Source organism: Thunnus maccoyii, chromosome 12 (genome assembly GCF_910596095.1).
Source record: "Thunnus maccoyii chromosome 12, fThuMac1.1, whole genome shotgun sequence".
Classification (NCBI taxonomy): Eukaryota; Metazoa; Chordata; class Actinopteri; order Scombriformes; family Scombridae; genus Thunnus; species Thunnus maccoyii.
In genome coordinates, this window is record NC_056544.1 from 26045482 (window position 1) to 26061524 (window position 16043).

Here is a 16043-nt window from a genome sequence, read left to right on the forward strand (position 1 = left end):
TAAAATGGCGTGTGTGTGTGTGTGTATGTGTGTGTGTGCAAAATAGTGGGGAAAAAAACATTACAGAGATGAAGTGAGGACAACCTGACCTCCCATAATCCTTCTGTAACACAAAATGTCCTTCCAAAAATGACTAGCAATAACACACACACACATAACTTGAATAAGCAAACTCATACATGAATAATGCTCTCACTTCTCTCTCACACACAGTCACGCTTTCTCTCATCTCTCACACCTTGAATTAACAAGTTTGCATAAAAATATCTCCCTTGTCACCCTTTCTGTCTCACCTTCCCTCACATACACACACACACACACACATTCACAGAGACATAATGCAATCGTGTAACCAATAATCCTGTCTTCATCATGTTCCCCTCCAGGGAACTGGGGGAATATGAGATGTACAGAACTGGAGCACGTGGGCGGCTGTGAAATTAGGATTCCCTCACCACAGAGCTGGTTTTCTGCTGACACAATCCAAAACTCGTAACTGACTTCTGTTCTGTGGTCGCATTGACACTCTAGAAAACGGCTAATGTTCTCTGTGTGCGGTCATATGCTGAATCATGATGCTCTCAAATGGTACATAGTGAATTTTGAACACGTCCGCAAGTCTTATTTGGGACCAGAGACGCACATTAATGTGACTTTACAACATGACACGTGTTGCAGAGGTTCAGTTATGTCCCAGTCAGACCGGTCTGACACAAAACTGCCGGTTATATACAAATTAGCACTGACGCCATGCCGCCCTGCCTCCAGGCTACACGTGAATTCTTATTTTTATTTTTTAGAAAGAGCTTTTAGCTGCTACTCCTGGTGCTCTTCCAATTATATTTTTATTAAAATTATCATAAACCTCACACCATTTGTTCCATTGTCATTAAATTTAAATTTCCTCTTTAGGGTATTGTTTCATTGGCTGACACAATGGCCTAGTTTGCCCACAAGGATTATTGAAGTTCCCTCTCTCATCATTTTAAATACCTCAATATGCTTCAAACAAAGTGCTTGTTCATCTAAGGCAACATTCAGACCAACAGTAATCCCTGAATTAAAAAAAAAAAAAACGTAGCCCCATCATCTGTTTGAATAAGGCCGGTCCGTCAACACAGAGGGATTGAACTTCAAAAAAGTTGAACCTGGATCAACACAGTGCCTTGCTGGATTTTGCATGTTGTGGTCCAGCCACAACATGCGAAATCCAGCAAGGCACTGTGTTGGCCAATCAAATAAGAAGACAATGAGTAGGTAGACTAGAAAAGCAGTCCGTTTATATTCCTGTTAGATTATTCTTTTAGGTGAATGCCGTATTTCTACTGTTGACCTGGCAATCATTGTGATGGAAGATAAAACTTTCCTAAGTTGTAAAATATAGTATTATAAATTTCTGTGCAGGGTTTTGGCATCTGATAGGCTCTCAAACTCACAGAGCCGTTACTGAAGGTTGCATGTGGACGTGTGCATGATTTGAACGTCTCTCTGAAGCTCTTTTTAAGGTTCTTCACACAACTATTATTTTCACTTTTTGTGTGAACAATCGAGCAAAAACACCATGAATGCCTTTGAAAGGAGACTGTACAAAAGTGCACTGTTATCTTTATTTGTACAATTCATCGCATGGAAAATGCAGAGCCACACAAAAAACTTCTTGGAGAGCGATTGGGGAGCTTATGGGATGAAGCCAGGAGGAAGCCATGATAGTAGTCTTTTCATCCTGCCTTTGAGTGTCTACATACGAAACAAGTATAAACACTTGTGCCTTCAGAAGACGTCTCAAATAGTTCGTTAAAAGCATACTCAGGCCTTTTCAGGGTTTCAGGGTCTTGCTTAAAGATACGCTGACAAAATACATCGAAGCTGATGGACAGTAAAACTGTTAGTGGGGACTGAACAAAGTGGTCAGGCTTTTTGCAGACAACCTTGATCATCCCTGCTTGCCCTCTGACTCATCAGCCTTAATGAGCCTGCCAGTCCACAATGTCTCCACTGAGCATGTCTGCTGTTCATTAGGGCTCTCCCTGGTAATTGAAAGCAGCGAGTGTAGATGAAGATATGATGGTGGCTGGGAGAGATTAAGTCAGTATACATGCGAGCCAAGAGCACAGATAATGAGGCCGGGGTGTGAGAGCGTCTTTGTGCCCCGCTCGCTTCCGCTTTGATTGTGCTCTATAGAAAATATCCTCTCTAGCAGCATCGCACAACTCTCTTCTACTCCAGCAGCTTACAGCAAGTCACTGGTGTTGATTTGACTTATCTATATCAAAAAGTGCAAGTTTTTCAAAACAATGATAGATTAATACCTACGCTTTTTTAATAGTCTACATGGGAATGATCAAGTTTGGAGGAAAAAACATAAAAACAGTTTTGTAAAGGATAAAGTTGGTGTTATTTAACGTTTTTCTTATTGTCACTAAATGCCATGAAAACACTAGGAACAACAATGCATCTGTCAATTTCTCTATATTTTGAGTTCCCTGTCTGTGGCTTTCTGTCTTGAACCCACTGGTTCCTTCTTTAAAACCAGCTCACAAATATATAGTTTCATTTATAGAAAAAGGCTCAGTAATGTCCTAAAACAGCTGGAAACAGCAGTTTTTATCAAATGTTACTCAAACAGGAGGAAATAGTGCATTTGTCGGGAACTATTTTCAGCAACGGATGAATCCAAATTTGGTGGACAACAATGGAGGTTTATGGCGCAGATGAATAAGATATATCACTAGTTACTTGTTATTAGGCCTGTTAGTATGATTAATTCATTCAGTCTTTTCATGGAATTTGTTGAAAAAAGAAGCGTTGCATATCAACAAATTTTATTCTTTAACCCCTTAACATCCACCCTTTTTATAGAATTTTCACCTATTTGGCACACTCAAATGGAAAAGCTTATAGCAGAACTGTAAGGCCACGATGCGAATGTATTAGGCTTCATTTGACAAGTGACACCTTCTAGTTTCTGGAAATGTGCTTGTTTAGCATGTAGCTAAAACACAAACAGAACTACATCAGTTCAAATAAGGCTCAAAAAAGTGTTTTTGGTCCTCGTCTGTAATGAGTCATATTTGAACAACACTAACAAGGACATGCTTTATGCCAGAACTATGCAAAACACCATAAACCTTCTACATTTTGACCTCTATAAAATTCTAGACCTCTAGGCCTAACCTTATGTGAGCTCGGGAGTTTTTTGTTTCTTGTGTCACTGGTGTCCCTGAACCTCTCCAATCATCTCCAATTGGCCAAATTGTGCCAATTGCTTTTACTCATTACTGCGTGATGCTACCGCTTACAACCGGCTTAAGTGGGTCGCTGGCAAACCCAGTGGATGTTAAGAGGTTAAAGGAAAATGTCAAAATTGCAGCTACAGGTGTTTCATGCACTTCCTCAGTTCTGTTCTTATCTCAGGTGCTGTGACAGCACCGCACGTCTGAAGGTCAAATACATCACAAGCTTTTAAATTCTGTTTTACACACAGTTTGAATCGTAAACCATCTGGTGAAATATCGTAGTGGGCAGTGAATAAGAAAGTGTTGACAACACTGGCCAAAATGCCCTTTAACCCAAAATCCCAAACTGCTCAGTGTTCAGCAGTAGAGAACTCCGAATATGACTTAAGTTTGACAAAAAACCCATCTGCAGCGGTGGGAAAACAGGTACAAATAATCTCCTGGACTGTTTGTTTTAATTAACATTTAGTAAGTCTTTAAAAAACATGTGTGAGACATATCTGATGCTGTGCTGTGGTTGTTTTTTGCAGGTATCTTCTAACAGATCACTTCTCAAGCAAACATTTAGGGTTATATAACTCTTTTCCCCTTTCTTTTTTAAATTTCCTGTTAAACTTTGAGTTTGAGAAAGTAGCTGCTGACACTGCAACAAAGGGTTAACCTGCTGTATGGACATTTTTCTCATACTGTCACACGTAATTGGAAACCAGATGCTAAGCAGCTCTGTGAGACTATACGCAGGCACACACTGTGCTTTGAGCTAAATGCTAACATGCTCATAATTGCTAAGTTTCAGCAAATTGTAACCGAATTTCCAGAAAATCTGCAAAAAAAACCAATGAGTATTAATACACGTTTCAACCCACGACTGTTTACTGTACTAATATTAGGAGTTGGGTTCATCAAGATAAACAGGTGGTGGCATGAAATCTCTGCTGGAATTTGATACTACAGTCTCCTCAACGCTCCACGCACATCTGATCCTTTCGTCTCTTCAGTGGAAGCTTGAGTGATGTTTAAGTCACGTGCTTCATGTACGGATACGTTATGATTTATGTGCTAAGTCTAAACCAAATTTTCCACCTCAGACAAGCGTAAGAACTTATTTGCACTTTTTTTTTTTCCAAATTCCTTGCATTTCTACTTTTTTTTATGCACAAATGGAAAATATGCATAAAAACTGGTGGATGGAAACACTTAACTTGAGCTGCAGCTTTAACTACCTATTCAGTTCTAGTTCAGTATCTTCAGCCCTCCTGGTCACTCATTAAAACTTTTTTACAGTGTGCAAATTGACATAAAACACTTAGATAATTATAGTTTGACACACACACTGTTTTATACCCCCTCCAGTCAGTTTTATTCATTTATTATTTTATCTAAAATGTACATCTTGCTGCATCACTGCATTAAAACTGTAGACAGATTTATTGCTTTCAGACTATAGGGTCTTGCACTACTTTGCTACCTTTAGATGTACACAAAGAACTGTTTAAATCAGCCTCTCTCACATCTCTTCAAACTTTTTTTTCCATTTACACTTTTCCTCCGTTTCTACCTTTTTTTTGGAACAAGCAATTACAGGCAAATATCCAAATATGATCAAGTCAGACGCACGGCAAAGGCAATCTCTCTCTGGGAGTTGGACTCCGCTCTGCTCATTTATTTTCCGGCTCTTATCGACTTGCCTTTTTTCCTCCTCTAAGAAGTAGAATTTACATTTAAATGTCATCTCTTATCCCACCCAATTTGTGTTTACTGTGGTGAATAAGAGCCACAGGTAAACAGCTACAGTATTCCTGGCTGGCCTTTTTCGGGCACAGAGAGAAGTGAGAACAAATTTATATTTTCTAAACTTGTTTTTAATAAAGTCAAGGTTATGCTGCAATACAGCAGTGTTCTTTGAAAGCTCGAGATTCTTAGGTTGCCTTTTGTATGGATGGCAGTGCCTCTGTTTGATCCCCAAACCACCGTGGTGTCTGCAAAATGTGTATTACAGTAAAATCTGTGAATTTTTTTATGGTCTTTTAATAATCTCATGACCTACACTAACTACACCTACATACACAGCTTGATTTATTCATGGACATGTTGTCAACACAGCCTTAAACACAAATAGTTTGTCGTTTTCTTGATTTAAAGGTCCAGTGTGTAGAATTTAGTTGCATCTAGTGGAACCAACTTAGCAGAAATGGAATATAATATTCATAAGTATGTTTTAATTGGTGTATAATCACCTGAAAATAAGAATTGTGTTTTTGTCACCTTAGAATGAGCCCTTTATATCTACATAGGGAGCGGGTCCTCTTCCACGGAGCCCGCCATGTTTCTACAGTAGCCCAGAACAGACAAACCAAACACTGGCTCTAGAGAGGGTACTTCACGTTTTTCACAGCCTCCTACATGCTTGGAAGGGAGGTATTTTTTTCCTAGGAAGGTGAAGTCCCAACCCACCCTACTCTCCCCCTGATTGGCTTACTCAGATATTCTTATCCTAACCCTAATCTCACTCTCATGCCTAACCCTGACCTTCAACAGCCAAATGCAGCATCTTAATTCATTTTGAAGGTCAATTCAGTGAATTAAAAGGGTGAAATGTGGGCATTTGACATAAATATAGGAACAAAATTTAACAGCAATCAACAGCAAAACACAAAACCCCTCTTTGTAATATTGGAAGGAGATTTTCCACTCGGTTTCCTTTACACATGCTGCTAAGAAGGTGCTTTGTTGCTGACTTTTACATAAAGAACAGAAAGCTGTTATATGTGGGACGGTCACAACGAAAAGACTCTCTTGCAGAGATGGAAATCAGTTTGTCTGCCTGCTTTTGAACAATGTCTGGATGATGTGGTGACCATTTTTAATTGTTCTGGATAAAGATATGGACACTAAATCCTGTTAATGACTGTGAAAATATTTGATTTCCTTCATCTTTCTACTTTAAATAACGTCACCTGCATCTTTCTAAAAAAAACAAACAGTTTTTAAGAAAATAAATAAATATATGTATTAAATTGGAGCAAAAACAATACAGCATACTCTTTGTGACTTGTCTCAACTTCACCACTGTAATCATTTTGGCAAGGAGACAGTGTCTGAGATTGTGTTTTATATCTGAAGCTGCCTCCCTCAGAGGACTGAGAAGCCAGATAAAAAAAAAAAAACAACAGACAATGTAATAGTGCCTATAAACAGATCTTATTAAACTCTCCTGAGAGGCCAGTAAAGGTGACTGCTCTGGTTAATGTGTGCTTGCAGCTTTTGAATTATACTCCTGCACCCCGTGTACACTGGTGCTGTGGACTCACATGACCTCTTCTCGGCTTCCAGTGTCTGATTTATGACTGAGGTCACATTTCATGGGTACAACGGTTCTCTTCCAGTGTTTCCATGTATAAACCACTGACTAAAGGCAACTGAAAAGTCTGCACACTGTGATCTGTCAAGACAAAGAAGAATTTAATTGAATACTCACATTAAAGATCCAGAACCATTGTGAGACTTCATTGTTTATCTCATGTATGTTGTTTATTTTTACATTTGAGGCTTTTTTCTCTAAGTTTCTTTACTGTTTCTATTGCCGTTTATGGCACCAGATGCGTCTCGGTGGTTTATCATGTCAGTTCTTATATATTGCTGCCATCTGTGTCTGGTGACATCAAGCACACTGCAGAAGGGCCCGGTCTAAAATGCCCAATCACATTAAATACTTTGTAGCTGCTGTGTGCAGACTTCATTTACTGTGTCTGGATTCGAGCTCTAGCGCTCATACACTAGAATTTTTGTTATAAACCACTGACATTACATAAATTACCCGTGCAATACTGGACATATACTGTAGTATCACCGTTAATAGGTGCAGCAGCTGCCTTTGACGAGAGAAATAAGCTCTAAAATTAAATTCCTACATTTTAGAGAAAGCCACATCTTTGTCTAATTATTAAGAGCACAAGACGAAAACATTACAGCGGAATGGAAACCGAGTATAATCGCCAGGAAGCGCATGTGCATCCATGAAGTCTTTGCACGTGCTGGACAGAAGAAACACTGTCGCACTGCTGTCTTCTGTTAAAAAGGATATGACAGATAATTCTTTGACTACAGATTTATGCTCAAACATAACCAGTAAAGTCAACACGCACGGCATCGACAGAGAGCAACGTGCGGATATTTTTCATCTTTTAGAATGGATATTAGCCGTCATCATTGGTCAAACAAATGCAGATTCACATGAATGACCCTTGACTTTTTTCTGCTTATTGAAAGTTACTTAGATGTGGACACTTTTCTAGTGATTAACCTCAAATTTATCAGTTTTCCCACCATTTTTAAGCAAGAAAACCTTCCAAATAGAGGACTGGTTAGCTGCGACACGCTAAACATTCACGGCTAAAGTTGCAACAAAATGTTGCTGGTGGTTGGTGGTCAAACAAATGCAGATTCACATGAATGACCCTTGACTTTTCTCTGCCTATTTAAAGTTACTTAGATGTGGAAACTTTTCTATACAGCAAGATTAACCTCAAATTTATCAGTTTTCCCACCATTTTTAAGCAAGAAAGCCTTCAAAATAATAGAGAACTGGTTAGCTATGACGCACTAAACATTCACCGCTTAAATTGAAACAAAATGTTGCTGGTGGTTGGTGGTCATTTGCCACCCCAGATATATTCTATTGGATTCAGATTTGTTCACCTCAGGACACATTAAAAGACACAGACAACAAAAACAAAATGAGACATGCTGGTCCAAACACATAATGCCCTGGATTTTTATTTCATTTTGTGACAATTCAAGAGGATTCTTAGTCTTTCCCATGTGTGTGTGGTGGAAGGGTCTACAAAAACAAAAGAAAAAACAAAAAAACAAAAAAACTCATGAATCAACTGGGCCATTGGAATGGGCATTGGGATTGTGGTACAGACAAAGAAAAACTACAAGTAGCCTTGTTCAGTACCAAACTCTTCACAGAAGAGAGTGTTTTTTTTGTTGTTTTTTTTTTTTGTTTGTTTTTTTTAAAGGTTTTTTTTTCTTTTTTCCCAAATGAAGGCACCCGATAACTTGTGGTTCATGGCCTTTCAGCCTTCTGGAGAGTTTTTAAAAGTAGAGAAAACTGTTTCTTCTTTTATTATTTTTTTTCAATTAATACATGTTTTCTTCCTTATTATGTAGAAGCTGGAATGATAATAAATGTCAGTTACTGCATTTTTTTTTTTACTCCCTTATAGTTTTTTTTTTTTTTTTAGATCAACAAGTAACAAAAGAATGAAGTCTTTCGTGAGGAAAATTAAAATTTAAAAAAAGAGGGAGATACAAAAATATTTATTTTAGAAAATGATAAGGGGGGAGGGTGGGGGGGATTATCTTTTAGAGAACACAAAAAAGTGAATAAGGCCATCTGATGCAAACCAGAAGCCAAAATCATACAAAAGCAGCAATCAATCAATTAAAAACAAATTATATAGTGCTTAGATAAGTCAGAAGCAGCAAAGTCTTCTGGGAAAGAGTCTTCATCCCCATTGTTTTGTTACTTGTCTCAGGAATAATATATGTATGGAAGAGCTTTGTGGAAACTGATTAACCCACTGACAAACTGATGCCTACAACAAACAAATTCACACCTGTCTTCTTCTACTGCCCTGCGCTTGAATCTGTATGAATGCATGTCTCCATGGATTCAACATGACACATGGGAACATTGTGGAAGAACGCCCATCGAGAAAAAAAAAAAACAAAAACAAAAAAACAAAAAAAAAAAAAACAGGCGAGCTCCCGGCCATGTTCACAACATCCAAAAAAATTACAGAGTTCTTTTTAAATCTAGCTAAACACTGACTACAGCACGGGGAACCGGTGAGGGGTACAGTGTATAAAAAAAAGAACTGAGGAGGAAAAAAAAAAATGAACGGAGAAAAAAAAAAAAAAAAAAAAAAAAACTTTGTAAACACGGCACAATAAATAGATCAAACAGCAGGTTCCGCACCATGCATGTGATGACATACATTTTTCTGTGGTACAACTTTCACACCTCATACTCGCACCAGTTGCAGTTTGTCGTTTTCTCTTTTTAATTTTGATTTTTTTTTTTCTTTTTCTTTTTTAATATCTCGAGTGCAAAACATCACAAATGAACAATTCTGTATTCAAGTAATGTTATATACAAGAACAAGGGGCGAGGGGGGGGGCGGGGAGGGAGGAGGGGGTATTACAAATATGCAGTACTGTACATATAATTGCCATATTAAGAATTTACAGACGATCTCTTATTAACAGTAACAAATAGGGAAATGTGGGGGGAGAGGGGGGAGAAAAAAAAAAAAAAAAGTTGTACGAGACGAGCATTGCAATTAAGTCCCAAAAACAGTTGCCATGGAAACCCAGCCTTGCCGTGCTCATTCCGCCACCACTTGCATTCACGACTAACAAACGATGCATAGCACCTAAAAAAAAAAAAAAAAAAAAAACAACAAAAAAACAAAACAAAAAAAAACATAAGGAGTTACGTTTCCCCCGTGCTGCGTACAGGAGGCTACGTAACTTCCATGGCCATTGTGTTCTCTGACAGACTGTTCAGTGCTGGCTTGTCTTGTTCGTGATTCTCCCTGAGGATGATAAAAAAGACAAAAGACACAGTTAGACATAAAGTTAGCATAAACCAGTAAGTATTTGAGGCATTTTCATTCATGTAATAATGGCCTTTTTCCACCTGCAGGAACATACGCCCATAATTTGAACTCTTGAGGAGTCTTGTGAGGCTTTGGTACGAGGTTCTTCCTTACATTTCCACTTTTAAAAACTGCAATGTTTTGGATATAACGCAATTAAAAAGGCAACAGCAGCACCAACCTCTTCACTTACATACAATAAGTGGATCCAAGAAGGGGTAGATGTCATCAAAAGCGCCCCCCACTCCAAAATAAACAGTTAAAACCATGTTATGAATGCTATGTTGCGAGTAAAGTGTCCAGGCTCAGTCTGAAAAGGTGACTTTCCAGCTTGTTTTGGACCATTTTGTATGCATGTGTCTTGTCCAGTTTTGTGACATCGTGTAAAGACCCAACTTGGGACAGGCACTGCAAACTAGGTATAAATGTGGCACTGGTCCATGCTATATACTTGTCCCTATAAAAAGATAAACATGACGTAAATAAAATAAAATAGGCCAGCAATAGAAGTGGTTGTTAGACAATAGAGAAAGTGGTGCTCATAATTTTCCCCCTGGACTGCTTGGCTGTGTGTTGTATCCCCAATTTAAACAGACATAAAGTCTTTGTTCGTTTGGTTTTGTGATGTGATGACACATCTGCTTGACCAGTTACGATCAACAGCGCTGCTGGCAATCCCTTAAAGTACCCGACAACTGCATTTACCAGAAACTGAAGCTCCAAAGCAAGAAAACAATGAAAACAAAAAGCAAAACCCGTTACATTTCCTTAAGTTCCTGCAGTGGAAAAGTGTTTCTCTTGCTACTCTTTACTGATATAATCAAGGCAAGACATGAATAAAAAGGACCCTAGAAAATCAGATGTTCTTGTTTGAAAGAAAACATCTTTTTGTAAACATCAAGAACAAAAAACTGCCTTATTTTGAGATAAATTTCATTCTTTTTTAAACACATTAGGTTTAAGTTTTCATAATATGATCAAAGGCTTTAAATCTTTTAAACAGCCTTTCCAATTTATGTTTCTGGAGTATCTGTTCTCTTGACTGACCAAGTTGAATTAAACCAAAGAGATGTTTGGAAAGAGAAGCCACTCTGCCACTGTCATTTACAACAATTTCTCTACCACTTAAGGTGATATTTACCATCTGGTACAGATTGCTTTAGTACAAAAGCACAACAGTAAACTGATAATACTAGACAGTGCTGAACATATCTTTTCTATTTATGCCTGTTGTTGATTTATCTGACAGAAATGAACACTGAAGCTCTGTCACAAAACCCAGATATATGTGGTGTTTCTAATATTTAAGCTAGAATAAGTCAGATTTCCAAAGCTAGCTCTGTCTTTTTCTTCCTTCTTTAAGTCCTCACACCTGTCGCACGTTTTTTCCTTACCTGGGCACTATGTCGAGTGGCGATGCCGAGGCCGTGGTGACCTTGGGTTTCTGACAGTTGGCGGTTGCGGCGGCTGCGTGGGCGAGCTTTAAGGCGGATGTTGACATGGTAGCGCTCCGCGGGGCGTGGACACGCTTGCCAGTGGGAACACCCAGACGGAGGCTGTTGTTATTGTTTCCCAGCAGGACCTGAGTGGTGGCGGTGTTAGTGGTAGTGGTGTTGGCAGGGTGGGCGGTGCCGTTGTTGTTACTGGTAGCGGAGGTGGAGCTGGTGGTGCAAGGGTGGAGCGAGGCCGGGCTCGGGGTAGTGGTGGAGGGGGCCGTGGCGGCGGGGGATGGGGACACTGTGCTCGAGAGGTGCAAGCCCTTGTAGACACCTGAAGGGGGTCAGAGAGTCGGGTGGTGGGAGGGGATGGGAGGGGATGGGAGGGGGGTGGGGGTGAGGGGGGTTGGGGAATGGTTTGTGTTAGGGGTGGGGGGGTTTGAGATTTGGAAATGAAAGGATTTAATTATCAACTGTTCTTTGAAGAAACTATTTTAATTGGAAACTTGAAGCATTAAAAATACACTGTACCACACAGGTTCACATCACTATTCAAATAAATAAAAAAAGAGTCTTAAATTTTCAAAGAGAGACTGTTAATCCTTTCTAATTTACAGCAAAAAAACCAAGTTGGAAAAGTGCACACAGGTTTAGAAAATGCCACGTCAATGGGCAAAAGATTAAATGTCTACTGAAGGCCAAACATCATTTATGGGCTGGATTACTCTTTCATCAGAGAGGTCATGCATAAAAGAAAGTAAAAACTCTTACAACGATAATCTGAGTTTTCAGTAGTTTTATCTACAAAATAAAAAAGGACAGATCCTTGGTGCAACATTTTCATCTGCAGAATCACCTCAACTGAATGTCACTTTTCTCAGTTATCTGACTAAATCCTGCCGTCTGAAATGGCAGCGGTTGTTGGAGGGAACCGCTGCAGGTTTTGTTCAGTCTGGTGTTTTGGGGGTTTTTTTTGTGCTATTTGGTGTACTCCATTAGTTTTTCAGGACTGTAATTACTCTACCCTCATTGTTTGCTTTGTCTGTTCAGTGTCACTGCATTGGAACATTTGGGTGAAGTGCACTTTAAATTTGAAGTGCTTTTAGTTTTTCTAACAGAAGTGCGGTTGTGTTATTTTCCAAAAGAAACAGCATATTAGAGGCACTAATAATCACAAAAAATACACAATTCATGCAGCGCTGCTTGTAGTCGGAGATAATCAAAAAGCTAAAAATATAAAGAAAAATGCATAATTATTGAGCAAAATCTCTTAAGGGGGTTTGTCATACCTGAGGGGGAGAGGACACCATTGACTCCGCCTCCCAGGCCTAGCTCCTCCTTTGTTTGGAGAGCCAGTAGTTGGTCGGCGGTGACGACGGCCGAGGCAGCGAACTGAGCGCTGCTCTGGTCCAACGTGTTCGCCAGGCCCTGTCAAGCAGAGAGGAGAACGCTTGAGTGAGAGATGAAGGAGGAAAAAAAAAAAAAAAAAAGACCTGAAAGGCAAAGAGCAGCAAACTGAAAGACTTGAGCCGTCTGCCGCCGCCGGCCGGCTGAGCCAACAGGATACTGACCTGTGTGCTGTTGGCAGTGGCGGTGCTGTTGGCTTGCTGTTGGAGCTGGATTTGCTCCAGCTGCTGTTTCTGCATCAGGGCCAGCTGCTCCTGATGCTGCTGGTACTGTTCGGCTGTGAAAGCTGAGAGAGACAGAGTACGTTTTTAAAAATCGTGCTTTATAATCATGGGTTCTACATTTTATTGCTAAACCCGAGACGAAGACACACGCGGCCGGTTTCATCTCTATAAATCACCGTTCGGTCGTAAAGAAAACATGCGACTGCCTGGCGTGGACTTCGTTGGAGTACACCTGATACGTTTCTCCGATATGCAAATTTATTTGCTGGCGAGAGATTTTTAAATACTTCTGGAAACCAAAACGACTCTTCTAAGAAACATGACAGGTGTGTTGGACTGGCGTTTGACCAAAGCTGGGATGAGGGTCAAGAGGGACACGTTGAGCCACTGTACATGACCTTCAAGGGTGTGTGTGTGTGTGTGTGATGCGACATGGCTCTTTCATGTGTGTGGCTATTTTTTTTTTTTTTTTTTTTGGCTCTTATTGTCTGACTGGTTGGCCACACCTGCTCACAATTTTGCCAACTCCAGGGGTTTATAAGAGAACATCAGCCTCACATTAAATCCCAGAAAAGCTTAACTTCACAAAAAATCTCATCACTGATCCGCAAATTTCTCTTACTGACACACACACACACTCACACACTCAAAAACACCATTTAAGGGTCCCTAGACGATACAAAAATGGTCATAAATATTTGTTTTCAATTTCTTTTTTGGAGTGAAATCATGTTTCAGTATGAAACCACATAAACCATTTTCTGATTGTTTTTCTTTGAGGCTCTTGGCGATTCTACAGCCGTGCGCCCACTTGGTAATTCGTGCAGTCACGCAAAAGGCACAACAGCATCTAAAACCGACCGACACCCACCCGATACTGTCTTGTTTGATAAGGTGGAAGCCAAGATAACAAGGGCAGCAAGGCAAAGAAAAAGACTGGATCCAAAGAGTCTCCCCTCAGCCTAGCAGAACCTAAAACCTCTGATAGTCTCCACACCGTTAGACCAGACGAGATACTGTGAAGGTGCTGACCGATGATACGTGTTTACAAAGCAAATTATCACCACGACTTTCATATTTGTCAGCTTCCCTACTCTGACTCCTTTGTACCACACATTAGGCATTGGGTTGAGGGGGGGGGGGGGCAGCCACACATTTCTCTGTTCTGTATTTCTCTGTTTAGCATCTTCAGGTCAGGCTAGCCCATTGTTGCTAACTTTGGAGCTAACCCCCTTTACTTTTCCAGCATTTGGGGAAACAACAGACGTGACTTTTTAGCATTTATTAACTGACACACTGTAGTCTGTACTGTACATTTACTGCCAGACTGACAACTTACTACTAACCTTTTCCCTCTGCCCCACTTGCATCCACCGTCACTTCTCTGCCCCTTGCTACGCAAACATACTACTTAACGGAGCCACGCTACCAGTGGTTTCCCAACAGCGCTGCACAGAGACTCCCAAACTGTCGATTTCTGAATGAATGGATATTCATTCGGATATAGGTAATTTGTTAGTCTGTCCCTCCCGCCGCAGGAAATAATGGATTAATCCTGGAAAGCTATTGATGTAGCACTTTTCTCCTTATGAAAATAACACAGAGATTATTCGACCAATGACAATTCAGTCGGACGAGAGCATATCGACCAACTAATCGACTGGTCGACCCACAGACTACAGCCCTAGAAATCTGATTATCAAGCTGCAAACAAAAAGTGTTTTATTGTTGTTGCAGTAACCGCATTACTCCAGTCTCAGTATTGTAAATGCATCTCTCCCAGACACATTTACATCTATTTTAAGTTCTTTCACAGTCTCATTTGCATCAAACTGTAAACAACGCAGAGCTATCGTCTTTTTTTTTTTTCTCCCCCCACTGGCTTTCTATTGATTATGAAGTCCTGTTCCCACATTTCAAGGTATTACGTGGTCTTGCGCCTTTAGTGCATTATTGATTTACTTATTCTCTCAAAGCCTTTTCAGTTCAGCACTTCACAGGATCCGGGACTTCTCATCACTCTGCATCTTTGAGTCACAGCTCGTCCCTCTGGCGCCGCCGCTTCTATCTGGAAAGCGCTTCGTGGCCTTTTCATCGTCTGGTTTAATCAAAATTCTACACCCGTTTATTCGGCGCTGCATATAACCTTCTTTTAACTCCGTCTACCTCTCTGAAGACTGCAGACAGTCATAATACTTTGACACACTGCGGCATTAAATGGGTTTCTTGAAAAAACTTGCCGTTATACCGTCGTCCTTTGGTGTCTGTGAGGTCACTGACACCAAAGGGCGTTGGCAAAAAAAAAACCCCAACACCACCAAAAAAACCTATTACCATAATATTACTCTATTGATAAGCTCAAGCAGACCAGACCAGGTTTTGCAGAAGAAAACAAGAAGCATTTGTTTCCCACCTGTAAACTACTTGTGAGGGCATCAAGACACCAACCAGGATACCATTTACTTTGTATTCAACACTCCACACCTCTTTATCCACGCACCCAAACAAATCATGTACATCTCATGAATTTATTTATCAAACACAGTTTTAATTGACACCTTGAGGACTGGGGTGGGGGTGGGAGGTGATGCAGTGTGAATGCCAAACAGCAGCTGGTCAAAAAAAAAAAAAAAAAAAAAAACCCCAAAAAACTTTAAAAATGAAGCTGGTGGACAAGACAGACACTGGTCCTGCAATTCAAACACTCCCAGCAAACACAGCATTCAAATGATCACAAAGTAAAGGGTTTAAAAAAAAACAAAAAACAAAAAAAACAGTGGGAAATAAAAGGAGCTAATGTGATATGAAAGACCCATATGGAAACTGATTATCCAGAGTAATTTAGACATAGTTTCTGGGGAAAAAAGACTTTAAAATGACTTAAGGGTTTTTCAGGTGACAAAACAAAATTTCATTCCTCTCCATAGTAGAAGAGTGACGGAAGAAATCTCAGGTAGTGGATATCTCAACACCATGGGCAAATAAACTACTGGCATCACTAGATACCACTAGGGTTGAATAATAAGGGGACTGACCCTTTAAAAACACACTCATAGCTAGAAGATGGTGCTA

The 16043-nt window shown here is 40.0% G+C and overlaps 1 protein-coding gene across 3 annotated transcripts in view; it reads right to left on the reverse strand.

Annotated features, from left to right (window-relative positions):
* Positions 1–7996: 7996 nt before the first annotated feature.
* LOC121908034 (enhancer of polycomb homolog 1-like) overlaps positions 7997–16043 on the reverse strand; it is a 31514-nt gene continuing 23467 nt past the window's right edge. For all 3 annotated transcript variants that reach the window (XM_042427710.1, XM_042427711.1, XM_042427709.1), the window contains 4 exons: positions 12912–13033; positions 12630–12768; positions 11299–11674; positions 7997–9841 (listed from right to left, as the gene is read on the reverse strand). In XM_042427710.1, coding sequence (XP_042283644.1) covers positions 9769–9841; positions 11299–11674; positions 12630–12768; positions 12912–13033 — 710 coding nt within the window. In that variant the 3' untranslated portion in view covers positions 7997–9768. The remainder of the gene's footprint in view (positions 9842–11298; positions 11675–12629; positions 12769–12911; positions 13034–16043) is intronic.